General features: G+C 49.5%; 1 protein-coding gene across 1 annotated transcript in view; it reads left to right on the top strand.

Moving 5' to 3' along the window:
* The first annotated feature begins 1,996 nt into the window (after positions 1-1,996).
* LOC100539699 (NAD(P)(+)--arginine ADP-ribosyltransferase 2-like) overlaps positions 1,997-2,323 on the top strand; it is a 1,469-nt gene continuing 1,142 nt past the window's right edge. The window contains 1 exon segment of the mRNA XM_010706645.2: positions 1,997-2,110. Coding sequence (XP_010704947.2) covers positions 1,997-2,110 — 114 coding nt within the window.

Raw genomic sequence — 2,323 nt, 5'->3', positions numbered from 1 at the left:
TTTTTTGGTGAAAGTGTTCCCCTTCCCTACCTCAGCATGAAGCATTCAATCCAACACCAAGGACTGCAAGCTCTAGGGAGGGACTGCTCTGCTCATGAGAAAAGATATCACTTTGCATGTGATGGAGAGGGAGCGGTTGTTTTAGTCCCATGGTCCTGCTGCATGAGCCTTAGAACACTTCTCAGTTGTTCTTCTGTTTTGTTTTTTAATTACTGGTTATTCCACTTGTGTGAGTGAATTGGTTCTCGTAAGGCCCAATAACTGGAGATGAGAAGGAAAGGTGTGCTCCACTTACTGGCATCACATGCTGCCTACTCAAGGGAAACCTGGTAAAGCCTTCACACATAATTAGCTCGCTAGAATGGTGCATTACTATCACCTGTCATGAGGAGCAGAAGACCTGCAATGTGCTGGGTGAGGCTTTCCTCTGCAAGGAAACTGGTTGCTGCGATGATGCACCTGCAGAGATCAGCTGCAGCCATGCCTTGGAAATATGGTGACTCTTCCGAAGTCTGTTGCCACCAAAACAGAAATAAAAAGCGGGGTTTACAGTGAACATCCCTTCTCTTGCAGGAGAAAGAGGAGAAAGGATTAGAAACAGGCACTTGTGCAGCTGGCTGGTGCCAGGCAGACCAACAGCAGGAGCAACTCTATACCTACAAGTGCCTGTACGTAGAAAGTAATCTTCTCTAGGATCAAACCAATGAGACTGCTGCATATGGATGCTTTTGTAGTTGTGCTATGAACCTCTCACTTTTATGTGATCATACAGCTTCAGCCACAAAAGATTCAGGATGTAGGTGCAGTATGGATTTATGCAAACACACCATGATAGACTTTGCTCTCTATTTCATCTTTGAGTTTAAATTTAAAGTAACTTGGATGGACATAAATGTTCCAGTTTCTGAAAGCTGGGGAGTTTCCATGCAGATGGGTTTTGCCATAATTATTTAGCATGTGGCTCCTGACTTCAGCTCCTGAAACATCTGCTGCTGGATGTCCTCCAGAGATGCTGGAATGCAGTTTTCCAACTTAAGGTCTGATAACTCCTGCAGGGGCAAAGGGAAAGGCAACTTTTCTATGCGAGCCAGCATTTCATTCCTGCCTTGTTCTTAGGAAATGGACAGGGTGAGCTGTACTGATCACTTAGGGAGCAAGTGACATTTGTACTGCTGGATTGTCTTTGACAGGTTGAAAGGGATGTTGCACAAGCATACTCATTGGCTGGCAGACGTGCTGCATGTCAGCAATGCACCTCTGAGAGATACCTGCTGGAAAGGTAGATGAGGTGCTCTGGTCTCCCCTCCTGGCGCTGGTAATGCTCCTCCTTTCCTACAGCCAGCTCTCATTGCAATTGACTCCTGTCAGTCCTCCTCTGCCCTGTTCCTCCCAATACCAGTCCCAGTGTCCAGCGACCAAAGAGTGCCAGTAGCCCTCAGAAATCATTTCTTATTATGTGGGAGCATGACTACTTCTTCCCTCCTCTTTGTCCCTCCCATCCACAGGATACTGCTTCCTTCAGCAATTTCCCTCAGCAGTACACGCTGGCTGGGGCAGCAGTGTCCATGCTACTGAACTTGCAGGGAAGAGAAAAGGAAGGGCCAGAATGGCTTTATTTATTTATTTATTTAGCAAGACCATTTATCTCGTTTTTACTTTCCATATTCTTCAGAGACACCAGTGCATCCTGCCACTGGCACCCTGCTCTTTGACATGACACCACAGAGGTGACTGCTTTACAAGGAGGTAAATAGCCACGCAGCTGTATACAGACAGTCAAGGCAAGCGGTGCAGAGGGTCCTGTCCTGCATACGTGCAGCTCCTTGAGCTTGCTCTGGTGAGGTGGTGCGACACCAACGCCTGTATCTCTAGCGGTTTCAAGAAGAGCTGTTTGCTTTGCTCTGCCTGGTTGTTGTGATTCAGGTAAGGCTGACAGTCTCCAAAGGATGGAATGGCAGGGAGCAGCAGCCCAGCCCGGCCCTGTGGCTCCGGAGGCATGGAACGTGTCCTGCAGTGCCTCAAAGCCCCAGAAGCTGCTGCCTTCAGATCGGTCCTTGGCACAGCCATCGTGTCCCTGTGGGTGTTCGTCTTGAGAAAAAGGAATGGGAAGGTATCTGGGTGGACAGGGATCAGAGTGGAGAAAACCCACGAGGTTTTCTGTAAGATCAAAGAAAGCCCAGGCAATACGTGGGGATGGAAAGCAGGCTTCAAGGAGAGAAACAAACTCGACGCCCGAACACCGCAGCCGCCGCCACGGCGCAGGGCGCGGCGCTCACGTCCTTCGTGATCTCGGCCCCGCCCCGACGGGCCTCGCGGCTTCACC

This window comes from Meleagris gallopavo, chromosome 2, assembly GCF_000146605.3.
Source record: "Meleagris gallopavo isolate NT-WF06-2002-E0010 breed Aviagen turkey brand Nicholas breeding stock chromosome 2, Turkey_5.1, whole genome shotgun sequence".
Lineage (NCBI taxonomy): Eukaryota > Metazoa > Chordata > Aves > Galliformes > Phasianidae > Meleagris > Meleagris gallopavo.
The sequence above is the reverse complement of the archived record's forward strand: the minus strand, read 5'-3'. Positions and strand labels throughout refer to the sequence as shown.